We start from the raw sequence: 13,988 nt of genomic DNA on the forward strand, positions 1-13,988 counted from the left end.
CGTGTTACGCGGCCTGATACCCAATACAGCTAGTGAGCTGCTGTGCCGTGCGACAATGAGGCGACAGATCCTGGATCCTCGGAATCGTCAGTGGGGCTGCTTACCTCGGGATATCGATTCCATGGGTTCAACCTGCTCCAAGGTAGAGAATTCTTACATAGTCGGAACAAGCACCGGCGTCACGTCAGAGCTCATACATGGTAGCCACAGATATCGCGCCCGTTTTAGAACGCCAAAGATTATGCTTGGGAGTGAAAGCTCAGCTCTCTGTTCTCATAGAAATCGTCCCCACCCCCATGACCTTATTCCGAGGACCTCGCTCTTTTCCTTGGCATCCAAGCCAAGACAGATCAACCCACCACCAAGGGCGAAGCTGTGAGCCGCTCTACTACCTACTTGTGTTTTGTTTGCCATGCCATTCCAGGGTCGTCAGCCACGCTATAGATCAGCCGTTGCATGTCAAAATTGCCGTCGGCGCAAAGTGCGATGCAGCCTCTCCGTCACCGGCGTCCCATGTGTCGGCTGTATGCAGGACAATGCTGAGTGCCTTGTCCACCAGACTCAAAGCCAAAAGTTAGAATATTACCACCTACGCCCAGAATGAGATATTCCCTCTCTCTTTTTCCGCCGAAGCGCTGACCAACTGGTTATACGACTATCAGACGACAGAAGATCCAACCACCTCCCCAAACAGCTGTTGGCCAGGAACGTCAAATCACTGCCACAGGTAACATACCTCACTCGGAATCTCCAGCTTCGCCGGGGCAAAGACTCGATACTCTGGTGACGTATTCCGCCCAAGAGCAGGGTTCGGTAAATGCTGGGGCTGAGTCTAGTCCTCCTCGGTCCACTACCGGATTACAATCTATCCCAGACGAACGGCGTACTGGAATCGAAATCTCCTCTGCGGCTTTGGGACAAGGTAAACATGTAGGCCAAGTACCATTCTACACTGGTAAGCTGGGTCACGGGACGTCTTTGGCCTTCCAGATGCACAATCACTCAGCACGAAGCTCATCATTGCAACAGGTGAAGCCCCTGGGTTCTCATCTGTACTGGATTATTGCTCGCCGTCGTCGCAGCCTGTCGCCCGGCACATTCTCATTTCATCCGAGAAATCGACTTCGCTGTCCAAAGAGGACCATGACTATCTCCAGCACAAAGGAGTCTTCACTCTGCCGCAGAAAAGCACATGCAGCGAACTCCTCCGAGCGTACTTTCATCACATACACCCCATCATGCCAGTAATCGATGCCAAATTGCTCCTTACATTCCACCAAACCGGTGAAACTAGTGAATGGAACTTGCTGTTATTGTGGAGCATATTCTTCGTGGCTGCAAATGTAAGTTGGCAACTCACTGGGTAAAGAATGTCTTGGCTAAACTGGGTTGCAGTTTGTCGACGCTCGTACCTGGACCGTAGAAGGCTACTCATCTCGCAAAGAAATGAAGGCTGCAATGTACTCTCGTGCGAAAGCAAGTAGAAACACCACCTCCATTCACGGGAGTAGCTATGTTTTGTCTTGTTGCTAATAACTCCTGGGGATGTTAGTGTATGTATGATAACGGTGGCGAGACGGACAAGGTGGTTCTGCTCCAGTCGGCTCTGCTCATGGGATTGTGGCACTCGCAAAGACACAGCCATGCACAACCATGGTATTGGACAGGAATTGCAATCAGTATCTGCCAAATTTTGGGTCTGCACCGTGACCCAGACTCAGTAAAGTTTAATGCGTCGTTCCCCGCCTACCGACGTCATCTTTGGAGACGTCTTTTCTGGAGCTGCTTCTTTCGAGATCGATGGCTGAGCTTGACACTTGGTCGACCATTGAGGATGAACATGAACGATTGCGACACGCCGATGCCGTCGGTCGCTGACGTGATAAGTGACCTGGATGAGTTACCACCGTCAATTATCCAAGGCCATATCCCGGATGACCTGTCTCAGTTGGCCGAGTACTGGATTGTTCTCATCCGATTAAGCAAGCTCCTTGGCGATGTTCTGGCATTAGGCTACCAGCCCTTTGGCCCAGCTGCCACGCTGCAACAGGTTGAATCCCTTGAAGCAGATATTCAGCAGCTTCAGGTTCCGGACAAATGTGCAAATGAACAGAATAAATTTTCCCTCTTCTATCTCTACCACTTGCAGTTGCATTACCAGTAAGTGGACGTCTTTGTCCCTACAAAGTGTGCTAGCGCGGTAATCTAAACAAGATCAGCACGCTTTTGATCACATTTTATAACCCCTACATGACCAAGGTTCCAGAAGATCTGCCCCTCGCCAATAGACAAGCATGGCGAGCCAACATAAGAAACAAGGTAGACGCTGTAGCCCTACGGGCCAATGCAATTATTGACAACATTGTTCGGGACCGACTTGTAGGCTTTGCGGCCCCAATGACGTTAGTAATGCTCCCACATACATCTCATATGGCGCTTGCTAAAATTGTACAGTCCTCCCCTTTTAGTTTCGGTCATGCACATACATTTTCTCAATTGTAAATCTACTGATGCACTTACTCGCCGACTCAGCCTTAATAAACTGGAGCTTTGCATGATGGTTATGGAAGAGCTGGAAGAGACTTATGCATCTGCTTCCATTTACGGCGGCGTTTTCTTGGAAGCGATCCGTCAGCTATATCCCAACTATTCAACCAATACGCTGGCTTGTGAACCCATTATGAGAGATCCTTTCTTCTCACGAGCGAATGCCGCGGACGAGTCAACCATAATGCCTACGGCCAATGATGAGATTCTAGATGCATTTTTGGACGAGGCATCCGCTATGAACTTTTGGGGGTCTTTTGGTGACATTCAACTGGGGTCACTAGTGCCAGATTATCGCGACTGAAAGCTAAGGATCGAATTGAATAGTGGATTGGTCCTTGGGTTGAAGCCATCTAGCCACGTATGTTAGACCCTTTTTATAGATATCGTAGGTCATCTAGAAGGTCATCCATTCAGGGATTTCGCTGTATTGAAAGGCAGGCTTCAATAGGGCCCTGACATGAGCCACTGTGAGGCTTTTGAGGCTTTTGAGGCTTTTGGTGACTTTATTCGGCGATACCGAATAATAGTGGGCTTTTTCCGTTGACACAAACTTCTAAGGGCGGAAAGGAAGTGTATTCCGAATCTGGGCCAAGACGAACTTCCCAAGAAGTATAAAAGAAACTATCAAGCCGGTTTATAATGTCACTCCTATCGGCGAGCTGGCTGGCATCTCCCGGACTCATATGTCTTCGACTATATGTCCCGGAAGCGAGCCCAGCGACCAAGGGAATGGCCCAAGGCGCGAGAAGGAGTAGTGCAGGGATGTCATAAGAGAATGTTACAGGAAGTGTGGCCCGTGTAAACGCACTATTTCATACTCCAGGTCTGGCGATAGTACTGACACTGTCCCCGGCAAGTTCTGGCTAGGAGGCCTCACCAGACAAGACGCAAAATCAGTGCAACGCTAGCTGTCGCATTGGATAATATCAATAGCTCTTCTTTGTGGCTGGATGCTCAGACTAGTATCAATGAGAGCGATGGAATACATATTGACTGTGGTATTCAGACGGAGACTGCAGATGGCTTCTCAAACCGCACAGCGAATGACCACAAATAGGTGGCACTCCGATCCAAGGGTGTAGGGGTGTATGAAATGCAGGTGCCACCCGTGGCGTATTATGAAGGATAGCAGCGCCGAGCTGTAAACAGCTGACAAATTATACCTAACCCGGGATAATAGAGAGCCTCAAATTTAGCCTGAACAGCCATGAGATAGCCAAGGCTAAATCTGGCGCGCAAAGATTTCCAAGTTTTGTGGGTAATGCTGTGACGGCTTGGTATGTTCATTACGGTATGACCAAGTCGTTGCCGAAACGGCTTCATGTTTCCACCAAATCGCTTACCTATCTGCGAATTTGCCTGTTTTATTACTGTTCAAGTCATTTCTTATTGTATTATTTTCCAACTAATTTGCCGTTGCAAAGTTCTCAGCTATAAAACCAACTATGTAATGGATCCTTCTGTAACTGTCACAAAAAACGGACGTGGCCACGCCTCAGTATTTTGTGTGTTATACACCCTTATATTCTCTGCGACAGTAACGAAGGCCCACTCTTCCGCAAAATAGCATATGTCATCGCAGTATGAGACTGTATGTTTAGCGTAGCTACTGCCGGAGAAAATACCCTGTTGGTAATGGTCTGATGACCAAGAAGCCCCATATGCTCGGGGCTGGAATATTGGGCATGCTCGCTCACTACTTTTGTGCCTGCTTTTGTGTACATTGCCGTGATAGTCTCTGCAACTCCATGTATACTTGAAACGTACAGTGCGTGGGGAGACTTCTTTACCTCCTTTAGGATATGATCCAGCGTCAAAAGAGCGGCTTTTGCCGTGGAGATGCTTCTTTCATATAGACTGTGTACCATCCTCAAACTGCAAGGATAAACGTTAGGAGACAAGTCGCCTTGCTTGTGGGAACACTTTGTTTGTGGACGATTTGATGGATTTCATGAGTGGTAGCAGGATATTTTTCGGCAGTCGTATTTCGGGGCGAATTAACACGTCTGACATAAACCAGGAACCAGTGGAACAGCAGCGATTCGACTTATTGTCCCCTCTGCCTTAAGACCGACTCAGGCTGTGCTTGGCTGGCGAAGCATTGGATGTGTGTGGATTATATGCTCGGTAGTAGAACACTATGAGGGTCAGGATTGAACATTGAATTCAACTACCAAGCTTGCTATAGTTTCATCTAAATAAATGCCTTTTTCTAGCTACAGTCGTCATTTCTACCAGCGACTTGGGTCCTACTAATCTCTTCTACCATTGTCTATGAGTTACTATGACTATGCTGGATGAAGATGTACTCTTAGACAAAATATTGTTCAGCCGGCGGATATCTCACATCCGTTGTTGAGCGCAGGCTTGGGTATTCACAAGATGCTGATGCCAGTGAATGCTCGGTAGTCGTCTGAGTGAAGTACGCGCTTATTCTTACCATCCATATCACACTGGTAAATATTGCCGCCGAGGTCAGTCAGGTAAATATGCCTATTCTGGGTATCCAGCTTCAGGCCAATCGCCTCCTTGAGACTCCTAGTGAGAACTTCATATCTTCCGGGGGAAGCAGACTTCACCAGGCGGCCAGAATTATCTAGCCGAGCCCGATTTACGGAGTTACCAAAGGGAAGTTCGCCACGGTCAGTCCAATAGAGCGTGCCAGTTTCTTCATCTACTTCAAGATCGATAGGCTCAGGCAGAAAATCAAGGAGACATTCAACATCGTTCCTAGACGGGGCGGATTGGCCACCGGGAGTTGCGATGTTGGCGGAAAATATGCGTCCCTTGTTGCCCTTTGAAGGCCCCTTCTGAGTCCAGTAGAACTTCCCCAATTTAGGGGAAACAGCAATACCAACACACCATTTCAAGGCGTCCTCTCGGTCCTTTGGATTTTCGGCGTCGCCATTCCTGATTAAAAGTTCTAGCTTGGAACCATCGAAGTTGCAACGAAATATGCCAAGGCCTTCGCGATCCGCGAAGTAGATCTTCTTCTCAGTGCCCTCGACCACGAGTTGCTTGGGAGTGTTAATAGTGCCGGGAGGAACCAAAATACGGACGTCGGTTCCATCGAGGTTAGCTGATTGGACAGAGCCATCATTCTTCCCTGGGACGCCCATGTTGGTCCAGAATATCCGCCCGCTTGCATAATCCACCCCGAGGCCATCGGGGTATGACTGGTTGCGAACTAGAACCCGTTGAATCTTCCCGTCGGGAGAAATCTCAAGTATCTCACCAGATGTCGTAGTCGGAATAGCTGCAGACAGGCCGATATCCAAGACCAGGATCCTTGGCTCATCCGACTTACTCTTGGTGGTGGTGGAAGTTAAGTCCGTTGGCGAATAGAGACCACCTTTGGCGCATTTATTTCCCAACTTGCCTTGGTCTAGGTAATTCTTTTGCAAGAAGTTAACAGTCTTCTCAGGTGACAAGCCACGTTCCGCAACATAATGGTCTTCGATGAATGCCACTGTATCGAGTCCGACCTCTACATTTCTCGTTAGTGCGAGCCCCAAGTTGCTCCTCAATATCGAAAAAAGGAAAAGAAAACACTGACCGTCCATTGTCCTGCAAGGTGCCAAGCCACCTTTAAGAAACATTTCAGTCCACATCGAGTCAATTTCCTCAGGAACGGAAACACCCTCGGCCAGAATGGTCAAGACTTCACGCTTGACAGCGGCCCAGAGACGATTAAAAATGAAGCCAGTCGATTCCTTCCTTGCAACATACGGTAGCGTCGCCGCTTCCCTTGACCGCTCAACCATGAAATTGAATATCGGGTGCGACGTGTGGCCATCCGTCATGAGTTCCACAATCATGCATGCAGGAGGCATGTAGTAATGCATATTCAGGATCTGAGTCTTTCTTTCCGATGAAACCTTGTCAAGCATTTCAGAAGACTTGTATGATGAAGAATTAGAGGCTATGATGCAGTCAGCCGGCGCAAGAGCGTCCAGCTCAGCAAAGGTATCGATCTTTAACTGGAGCTTCTCCGGAATGGCTTCTATAACAAGCCAAGCGTCCGAAACGGCATCTTTCACGTCCTCGACTGCCTTTGCAGTACCAGGAGCCTTTCCAGTTTTCTGAGCATACGAGGCTACATTTTCATCGAAGTATGCCACACAGTCGTCGCGTTGCTGTGCGCTAGGGTCTCGTATGTACACGTTGTATCCCGCCGATGCCCAGATACAGGCTATTGACCGCTGTTAGCTTTTGAACTTGAGATGTAATAGGGAGTTCGTATACCTATTCTGCGCCCAAGGACACCTGCGCCGAGAATGGCAACGGGACGGCTGGTGTACTTTACGGGTGGATACCACGTAGGGGCGGTCATTATGTGATCAGGCAGCTTCAGAATATGTGGTTTAAGAATAGGATTCTTATAAAAGATTGAGCCGTGCAAACTGGTGATGTGGTGACTGACAGAGAAGGGGAAAACGTACTTATACGACGACTGAAGGCTCTTTTTGCCATGGTTGTGGCTCTGCGAGCCTACATTTCGTCATTCATGGAATGCCAGACTAGCTTGTGTTTTGGGTCGATAAGCTTCCCGAGGATCAACAATGCGAATTGCGCCCGTCCGTGATATCCGAGTCGTAAGCCCAAGAGTGGATTGGGCTGTGACGATAATATGGAGCAACGGCTCCCGAACCTCGGCGGTTATGGGGTCGCTGGCGGTGGCTTTCCATCACGCATATGTCTATGGCTATTCCGAGCGGGGGCTGTCCATAAGAACTGCCATTCTGAATCAAAGCTATTTTGGGGTTTGTAGCCGCGGAAAGAAGTCACTTCCAGGGCGCGGATATCAAAAGGAGTTGATAATTTTGGTCTGTGCGAGACACGCTAGTCTAGCAATGTGTTTCTATGCTCCGCAGTGGCCCAACATTTTTCGTGTCACGTCACCAGAATAATTCAGAGACAAGAAATTCGCAAATCTTAATGAGACAGCATCCTTGGGATACAGTCGGCTCTGAGTACGTTTCTTGCCGCGGCCTAAGAAAAACCTCAAAATAAATCTGAAGAAATTTCAGCAAATGTCGCAGCGAGCCCATAGATAATTGTGGACTCTTCCTGGGAGCAAAGCTATATGCAACGAGAAAGCTGTATGCCGGCTGTGAGGGAACCCGATTCACGGGAAGCGCGGCCGAGTCTCCATCTAGTGTTACGATCCGTTTGTAGAAAAGTAGAATTGAAATGACAACATCTATCTATACAACTAACAAGAGTATATAAATGTCTAATAAGACGTAATAGCAATGCCAGAGTGCACCGGATGCACTAGAAGCAGAAGATCTGGTCCGTCATCTTGGAAACGGCTCCTGGGGCTTCAAACCCCAATGCTATCAACGACTTCTTAGAAGCATTTACCATGCCTGGTGGCCCACATATCATAACCTTTGTGTCGGGAGATGGCTTAGGTAGTTTTGAAGCCATGAGCTCTTTTGTAACGTATCCCTTGCCATAGGCCCATTTCGGTGGAGGTTGTTCCAGCATATACCATATTTTAAGGTTCTTTGGATAATTCCCGGCGAATGCTTCAAGTTCCTTGCGTAAAAGGATATCCTCTTCCGTGCGATTAGCGTACATTAAGCTAATTTGGGTTGTATCAGAATCATCCTCGCAGATTGCTCGGATAAGCTGGTACATGGGAGTGATTCCAGTTCCGCCAGCGATCATTCCTATTTCTTTGCAGAGGCCCTTGGTATATTTCATGGCCCCCTTTGGCCCACGGAAAAGGACGCTGTCGCCAAGTTTAAGATGCTGGAGATACTTTCCGGTGAGCGCCCCGTCAGGATAACATTTAATCACTAATTCCAGTCTGCCTAGATCAGTGTTGTTTGACGTCGGAGTGTATGACCTCGAGATGTCTGATCCGCCAACGTTGGCTTTGATGGCGACATGTTGACCAATAGGTAGACCGATAACGTCTTGGGGGCCAGGCAGCCGGAAAACGAAAAGATACACATTCGGCGACAAGACTTCTTTCTTGATGAGACGGAGAGACTTGTATTCCTTGGGCTCTAGGAAGCCTTTGGAAAGATGGGGGTTTGCCTTAGCCAACGGTCTACTCTTGATGTGTGGAGGGTATTTTTCGAAACCCGATTCTATTTGAGTCAGATTGGAAAGCCGAAGTCCAATCATGCCACCGATGGCTGCGCAAAAGAAAGTAGCAGCGATGAAACCGTTTGAAAAGCCTCCTTGCGGTATGTGGACAGTTGAGATCCATCTTGATTGCAGCTGAGAGAGTGGACTGAACCTTGACAACACGTCGGGCAGGCCAAGACGGCCTTGTGACGCAATCAACAGGGAGAGGGCTGCAGTAATCGAGCCGACTGTGACAGTAGTTGTGCCAATACGAACAGATGCGCTTGAAGTTGGCCTTGGGTTTTCAGCCACATTCTGAACCAGTCGTACAGCCTTGGCACGACTAATCTCCTGAGCATCTTTGGCGGTACCGACCACGTACGCCTTTAGAAGCTCATCTGCATCTTCAGAATGTCCAACTTCATCATATGCCACCGTTGCATCATTCCCGGCAACATCAAGGAGGACGTCAGCCCCGCCAGGGTGATCTCTCACGTATTTCGTCACGTCCAAGACTGGGAGCATTAGTTAGTAGAATGACAAATATCCGGCGGGCGTTGCGCATTTGGAAGTAATGCTACCTTTTCCGTGGATGATCACCCAAAGGTCATCTCTGGTTTTGTGTCCCGCCACGTCTGCCACAGTGTATTCGCCCATGCTGTTCAATGGGTTGCTTATCCTGATTACTTGGGAAAAGGAAAACGGTCTTGTCAGTCGACTAGGTGAACAGGGGATGATCCGGAAAAAAGCAGCTGACAGAATCGGATGGGTATTTGAGGCTAGAAGTATCTGGCTGTCACAAGGTACATACAATGTAGACTAGGTTTGCAGAAAACTTTTCATATTTACTAACGGTACAATCACAACATGCGCGTACAAAAGATCAGGGCAAAGCGCCAAGCACGGCACTTTTCCTCGGCCCAGTCCCACTATTTCGCCGGGGAGCTCCGTCCATGACAGCCAGCCGAACCAATTAGTTATATCCATGCCGCGGAGACTACTGACAAGCTGCAGGGCCGGGAAGCAGTACCTCGGAAAGAAATATGGAGTCTGGTACCAAGGAAGGAACTTGGTGCTTGATGGTGGCTAATGACGAAATAACTCTCAGTCTGCTGGCACGGGAATAAGCCAGCTCGGACCATTGGCAGCAAGATCCGAAAGCATTTAAAATCTTTGCATATAAGTCTGATTCATCGCACAAGTTGAGACTTTTGACAAGACAAACACCAGCGGCTTTTCCGTACAACACCAAGCATCATGGCCACACAACAGTTTCACTTGCTTGGAGAGTCACCATCAACAGCCATTGATATTCCGGTTAGCCAGAATCTGAATGCTGACGGACTAAAACATCTTATTGCTTCTTATTTTGCTATTGTCGAACCCAGTGGTATGCAACACTAGAACAGTCTTTCGCTAAATCACAGTGCCACATACTAAGAACGTACGCAGGAATTGGATTCCAGGTGCAGAGCAGCGTACTCCTAGATGTCGCAGATGTCATTTCTGCGACCGGACCAGTCGCTATTTCTGTTGACGGACGTGCCGTTCGCGATCCTCCAGGGCCAAGAGGCTTGCCCTACGTTGGAAACTTTTTCGAGGTCTACCCAGATCATCTCGGCAACCACCAGCGCCTCTTTGAATATTACGGCCCAGTAATAAAGACTAATAACATGGGACGTGTCACATACCACACAAACGACCCCAAGATTGCGGCCATTGCCTTCGTCGAGTCCGACTTCTTTACCAAGAAGATCAATGCAGCCCACCCACTTTACGCAATAAAAGCACCATCTGCTGGAATATTCCTCGGCGACACTGACACGCCGGAATGGAGAGTGGCTCACAAGTTCCTACCTCCAGCCCTTGGTCCCAAGGCGGTCCGACACTACGCACCAACGATGCAAAAGACTGTTGAAGACGCTTTCAAGGTGTTTGATGCGCTGGATGAACAGAAAGAAGCGTGGAATGTCTACCAATACATGTTAAAGCTTGGCTCACAGGCTGTTGGTAAGCTTACTCTAGGCATGGATTTCCAACACTTTTCGTCACCTGATGCGCCTTTGCATGAAATGGTGCATTTGATTGCCGAGTTATTATCACTCAACAAGAAGGTTACTTCCAAAGGTGATTGGTACAGCAGTTTGCCTTTTGGCGACCCTCAACGGTTGAAGTATGTTAGGAGCCACATTGAACGGCTAGTCGACGAGTCTATCCAAAACGCTGCCAGAGGCGGAGTGGAAGACCTCCCACTTCAAGATGCTGCACTGAAGGCGGCGAACGTGGTCGGTGAGTAACAACGTGCCTGCCGTCCAATCCCGCTTTGAGTATCTGAGCTGACATTGCGCCAAGATTACTCGATCCGTGCCATCGACAACAAAGGTGAAAAGTTGCCCAAGACTAGTCTAGTTTGGGCATTGGTTGTGGCTACTGGCGCTGGATTCACCACTACTAGTTCCTTGCTGTCATGGCTTATCTATGGTTTGGTCACCTACCCAAATATGCAAGAGAGACTCCTCCAGGAACTGGTCGATAACGAGTTTGACGATAATACCACTATGACTGCCGAATATACGGAGCGCTTAGTCTTCCTGGACAAGTATATAAAGGAGATGCAGCGCCGACATAACCCATCATATCAACCTGGACGCACTGCCAAAGTCGACCTTATCTTGCCTGGAGGATACAAGCTCCCCAAAGAAGCCGTCATAATCCCCGCTATACACCATATTCACAATAATCCTGATTTATGGGACAACCCATATAAATTTGACCCTGATAGGTGGGATACGGATAAGGTGAAGAATCGGCACAAGGCGGCGTATGTGCCGTTTGCCACCGGTCAAAGAATGTGTATTGGATTCAACTTCGCGCTACAAGAGGTTAAGGTCTTCTTGCCAAAGCTGATTTACCGGTACAAGTTCTCACGTGAGGGGGACGGGACGGTCGAGTACGACCCCATGTTCCAGCTTATCAGACCGAATAACTTGTACGTTCGCGCGGAAAGGCGCGTGAAGTGGCCTCCCAAATCGCAACCTGCTAGTACCAAAGTCGCTGCCTAATTGCAGACACCAACTGCTCCTACACTTGGGTAGATGCAAGGATAACGGTGCAACTGAAAGTGGAATAGAGTCATAGTTCATAAAGCATTCTGTGGCTTCTGTAGTTCCTGCGCCAGAGGGCTAATGCCGTTTCAATTGTCACCAATGTACTATGCAATATATAGACTGTCTTCTGCATTAAATCGTTCAAGAATCATAACTTTGCATATGGGTCACGAATTGTTAGTAACACGAGACAGTTTTGAAGACGGCATATCCGGGCGTTCAGTCGACGTTGCCGTATTTTTTGTCCCAATTCAGCTGCTCGCACCACCCCATTGCAGGCTTGCAATTCAGTGTCCAAGATCAATCGGAAATGGTCTCTGCAGAGGAGTAGTTTACTCGGGCTTCTGGGGCAAAAAAGCGGACAGACTCCGGCGTACTCGACTGCGGATGTGACCCTCGTTTGATCGTAGGCTCCCTCTGCTGGGTCAAATTTCCCAGCCGGGGGAAGCTTTTCGCAACGTTGCGTCCCGCCGTAAAGGGCGAAATTTCTTCCTTTGGATTGGAGTCGTGAATACGAAGAGGCATTCCGAATGTGTGGCACGGAAAGCACGGCAGAATGTTATAGTGGTTGCGTGGGAGAAAACAGAGAAGATCGGGTTCTATCGTGGTGTGCATAGCACTCGAGATTGCTATTCGCACGGACTATCTCGTATGATTGCAAACTCTATGTGCCAACGACAGGCTGTATATAATTTACATAATTTTGTAGCTGTCCTTAGGGACATGATAGGCGGTAATATCGACACCGTTTTTTTCCGGGGAGGCGATTGGATGTTGCGGCTTAAAGGTGCGCATTGGATTCTTTTAAAAAACCAACGACCGAAGGGAAACGAGACAATATTCGTCGCTCTCAAACACTTATCTTGTCAGTAGATGATATGGAACCAACACATGTTGAGCGGCCCTCCAACAACCGTTGCGTAGGCGCTTTCGCCTCAGTAGTATCGTTATTAATTGGTAGAGGACAAATGGAGCTCTTGGATGTTTCGATAATAACGGAGTTTATTAAATATTCCATTGATTTACTCCCTCCGGCCACTGGAGGAAGTTGGCCCTGTCATTGGAAGAAAGTTCGCGAATTGGAGCATGAAGGATGTGGTGAATTTTAATTCCAGTGGCAGTCTAGAGTAAATTTACGGTGTGGCGTGACAATCTAACGCAGGCGTCTATCTACTAACAAAGAATATAGCTCTCAAATGACAACAAGCTACCATTAGAAGACCCGTGCGACGCAAACAAGCCAAGAACAGCAGTTCATCCTCCAAAGCCGAGTAGTCATCAACAGAGCGAGGTTTTAATGGCTCAAAGATCGCCAATAACCTCGGAGCCGCCGGGGCCGCGACATGTTAGAGCCTACACAGTCACGTGTGAGGCACCATATCACTGTTGCTGCGCTGGCACCTTCTAGCTAGCTCTTTTCCTGACATAAATCATCAAGCTTTTCACTTCTTTTAGCTCTCTTGCAATACAACTTGTCAGTTGCATCACGAACTCTTGTGACCTCGCTGTAGCTCTCCGTCGCGGTCCCTCACCCGATACCCGTGCTCCGTCTCAACCATTGCCGCCCAAAGTGGGATACCATTTGACATCAGGAACTCCGAGTGACTGGCAATTCGTGTCATACGACCCTTTGCTACTTAGTGTTATTAGCTTGTAGGTGATTCCAGGTAAAGTATATTGTTTTCACCTCTCCCTCACAAAGAATATACAAGTCGTAATTATGGTTTGGCTCTACCGATGATTTGATACAAGCGCCCTTAATAAGAGTGCTACTTTCGGGAGCTTTGCGTAACAGATACTGTCTTGCCGATACGAATGGAAAAAGTTCGGGTACCTGGAAACACCACCCTCGCATTACATCCTTCCGTGCGAGAAGTAGTTTCCTTCCCGGTAGTAAGGTAGCTTCTATGCTCGTGCGGCAATAATTCATCTACACTTTCCAAGCATGGAACACTTCGTTGATCAATGTTTGTGCTGTCCCGGGTCAGGGTAGACAAGGTAGGCGTTATCGGTTGTATCCCAGTTTGCTGCGGTTCGGCTGCGGGTGTCGATGTGGCGTCTTTTTTTGACTTGTCGCTCCGGAGGAATTTCTGTCTCTGACAAAGTTGAAAAATGCCCTGGCCTTGCTCGCAATAGTGAATGGATGACTTTTTCTGAGATACCGAGTCAATGTTGAAGTTGCAGGAAGACAGATGCACAACGTGATGGAAGCCTCGACCGACACCCAGTAACCGAGACGAACTACTG

At 48.4% G+C, this 13,988-nt stretch overlaps 5 protein-coding genes across 5 annotated transcripts; 3 read left to right on the forward strand and 2 right to left on the reverse strand.

Moving 5' to 3' along the window:
* Positions 1-412: 412 nt before the first annotated feature.
* On the forward strand, positions 413-1,533 carry J3458_015154 (uncharacterized protein; the record flags this gene model as incomplete). The annotated part of the gene is made up of 4 exons (XM_066120692.1): positions 413-573; positions 663-955; positions 1,030-1,343; positions 1,396-1,533. The coding sequence occupies 4 exons, from the start codon at positions 413-415 to the stop codon at positions 1,531-1,533; spliced, it is 906 nt and encodes a 301-aa protein (XP_065974284.1).
* Positions 1,534-1,840: 307 nt separating this feature from the next.
* J3458_015155 (uncharacterized protein) lies at positions 1,841-2,851 on the forward strand (the record flags this gene model as incomplete). The annotated part of the gene is made up of 3 exons (XM_066120693.1): positions 1,841-2,160; positions 2,220-2,402; positions 2,455-2,851. The coding sequence occupies 3 exons, from the start codon at positions 1,841-1,843 to the stop codon at positions 2,849-2,851; spliced, it is 900 nt and encodes a 299-aa protein (XP_065974285.1).
* A 2,074-nt stretch (positions 2,852-4,925) lies between these two features.
* Positions 4,926-6,883, reverse strand: J3458_015156 (uncharacterized protein; the record flags this gene model as incomplete). The annotated part of the gene is made up of 3 exons (XM_066120694.1): positions 4,926-6,037; positions 6,107-6,742; positions 6,796-6,883. 3 exons carry the CDS (start codon positions 6,881-6,883, stop codon positions 4,926-4,928), a joined length of 1,836 nt encoding a protein of 611 aa, XP_065974286.1.
* Positions 6,884-7,827: 944 nt separating this feature from the next.
* Positions 7,828-9,291, reverse strand: J3458_015157 (uncharacterized protein; the record flags this gene model as incomplete). The annotated part of the gene is made up of 2 exons (XM_007813112.2): positions 7,828-9,149; positions 9,216-9,291. The coding sequence occupies 2 exons, from the start codon at positions 9,289-9,291 to the stop codon at positions 7,828-7,830; spliced, it is 1,398 nt and encodes a 465-aa protein (XP_007811303.2).
* Positions 9,292-9,891: 600 nt separating this feature from the next.
* J3458_015158 (uncharacterized protein) lies at positions 9,892-11,696 on the forward strand (the record flags this gene model as incomplete). The annotated part of the gene is made up of 3 exons (XM_066120695.1): positions 9,892-10,024; positions 10,087-10,923; positions 10,987-11,696. 3 exons carry the CDS (start codon positions 9,892-9,894, stop codon positions 11,694-11,696), a joined length of 1,680 nt encoding a protein of 559 aa, XP_065974287.1.
* Positions 11,697-13,988: the final 2,292 nt, after the last annotated feature.

Source organism: Metarhizium acridum (assembly GCF_019434415.1).
Source record: "Metarhizium acridum strain ARSEF 324 chromosome Unknown scaffold_347, whole genome shotgun sequence".
Taxonomy (NCBI): Eukaryota; Fungi; Ascomycota; class Sordariomycetes; order Hypocreales; family Clavicipitaceae; genus Metarhizium; species Metarhizium acridum.